General features: G+C 68.3%; 1 protein-coding gene across 1 annotated transcript; it reads left to right on the forward strand.

Moving 5' to 3' along the window:
• Positions 1-158: 158 nt before the first annotated feature.
• Positions 159-529, forward strand: ZNF576 (zinc finger protein 576; the record flags this gene model as incomplete). The annotated part of the gene is made up of 1 exon (XM_027911160.1): positions 159-529. A coding segment is annotated over one exon (371 nt), but the record flags the coding sequence as incomplete, so codon positions are not given.
• Between the last annotated feature and the right edge of the window lie 745 nt (positions 530-1,274).

Raw genomic sequence — 1,274 nt, forward strand, 5'->3', positions numbered from 1 at the left:
CCCCTGTCCCTGAGTGACCCCTGTGTGACCCCCCTGTCCCTGTGTGACCCCTGGGTGTGACCCCTGTCCCTTAGTGACCCCTGGGTGTGACCCCTGTCCCTGTGTGACCCCTGGGTGTGACCCCTGTCCCTGTGTGACCCCCCTGTGTCCCCCCCCAGACCGAGTGGGCTCCCGTCACTGCGGGCAGTGCCTGATCACGTTCCCCGACGCCGCCTTCGCCGCCCGCCACGCCAAGCGGCAGCACCCGCGGGACTTCGCGGCGGCGGCGCTGCGCGGGGCCCTCTTCGTCTGCTTCGTCTGCGCCCGCCCCTTCGGCTCCTCCCCCGCCCTGCTGCACCACCAGCGCGGCCACGCCCGCCGGGACACGCCCAGGGGACACGCCCCCCATCACCGGGACACGCCCAAGGGACACGCCCCCCGGGGGGACACGCCCCCGCCCGGCCTGGCGTGCACCGAGTGCGGCCGCGCCTTCGCCAGGGAGGGGGCGCTGCACCGGCACTACATCCGCCACGCCCGCGGGGAGCTCTGAGGGGAGGGGCCTGCAGGGGGGGGGGGCGTGGCTTATTTAAAGGGGGGGTGTGGTCAATAAATGGGGCGTGGCCTGTTTTGGAAGGGGGCGTGGCTCCTCTCGCTCTGGCGCCACTTGCTGGTGGCGGCTGCTGATTGGTTGGATTTAATGGGGCGGGGCGTGTTGATGACGTCATTTTGGGGGGGGATGGGTCATGGGGTGGGGGCGGAGCCTGAGGGTGACGTCACAAGCTCTGCTGCGACGTCACTCCTCTGGATGACGTCACACCCACACCCCCCCCGTGACCCCAATGGCTACCGGGGGAGAGGACCCTGATGACGTCACTCCCCTCTGGCCAATGACGTCGTCGCAACATCGACGACACCACGCCCCTCGTGTTATGACATCACATCCTGTTGATGACATCACATCCTTCACAGCCACACACACCACGCCCCCCTTCCCCTCCCCCCCCGTGCCCCACGACACCACGGTCCCGCCTCCTCGGTGACATCATTGATGACATCACAACCCGCGTAGTGACGTCACACCCCCTCGCGGCGACTTCGAAACCTTTCCGATGACGTCACAACGCGCCGCCAATGACATCACATACCTCCCCAATGACGTCACCCACCAAGTGACGTCATCACCCGACTCTTCTCCCTCCCCTCCCCCCGGGCCATGAGTGGGGCGAAAGGGGGCGGGGTGGGCGTGTCCCCTCCTGGGTGGGTGGGTCCCTTGGCGAGTGGGCGTGTCCCCTCCC

The sequence above is a fragment of the Empidonax traillii genome, unplaced genomic scaffold, assembly GCF_003031625.1.
Source record: "Empidonax traillii isolate 1590-97213 ecotype Southwest subspecies unplaced genomic scaffold, ASM303162v1 scaffold6336:size6189, whole genome shotgun sequence".
Lineage (NCBI taxonomy): Eukaryota > Metazoa > Chordata > Aves > Passeriformes > Tyrannidae > Empidonax > Empidonax traillii.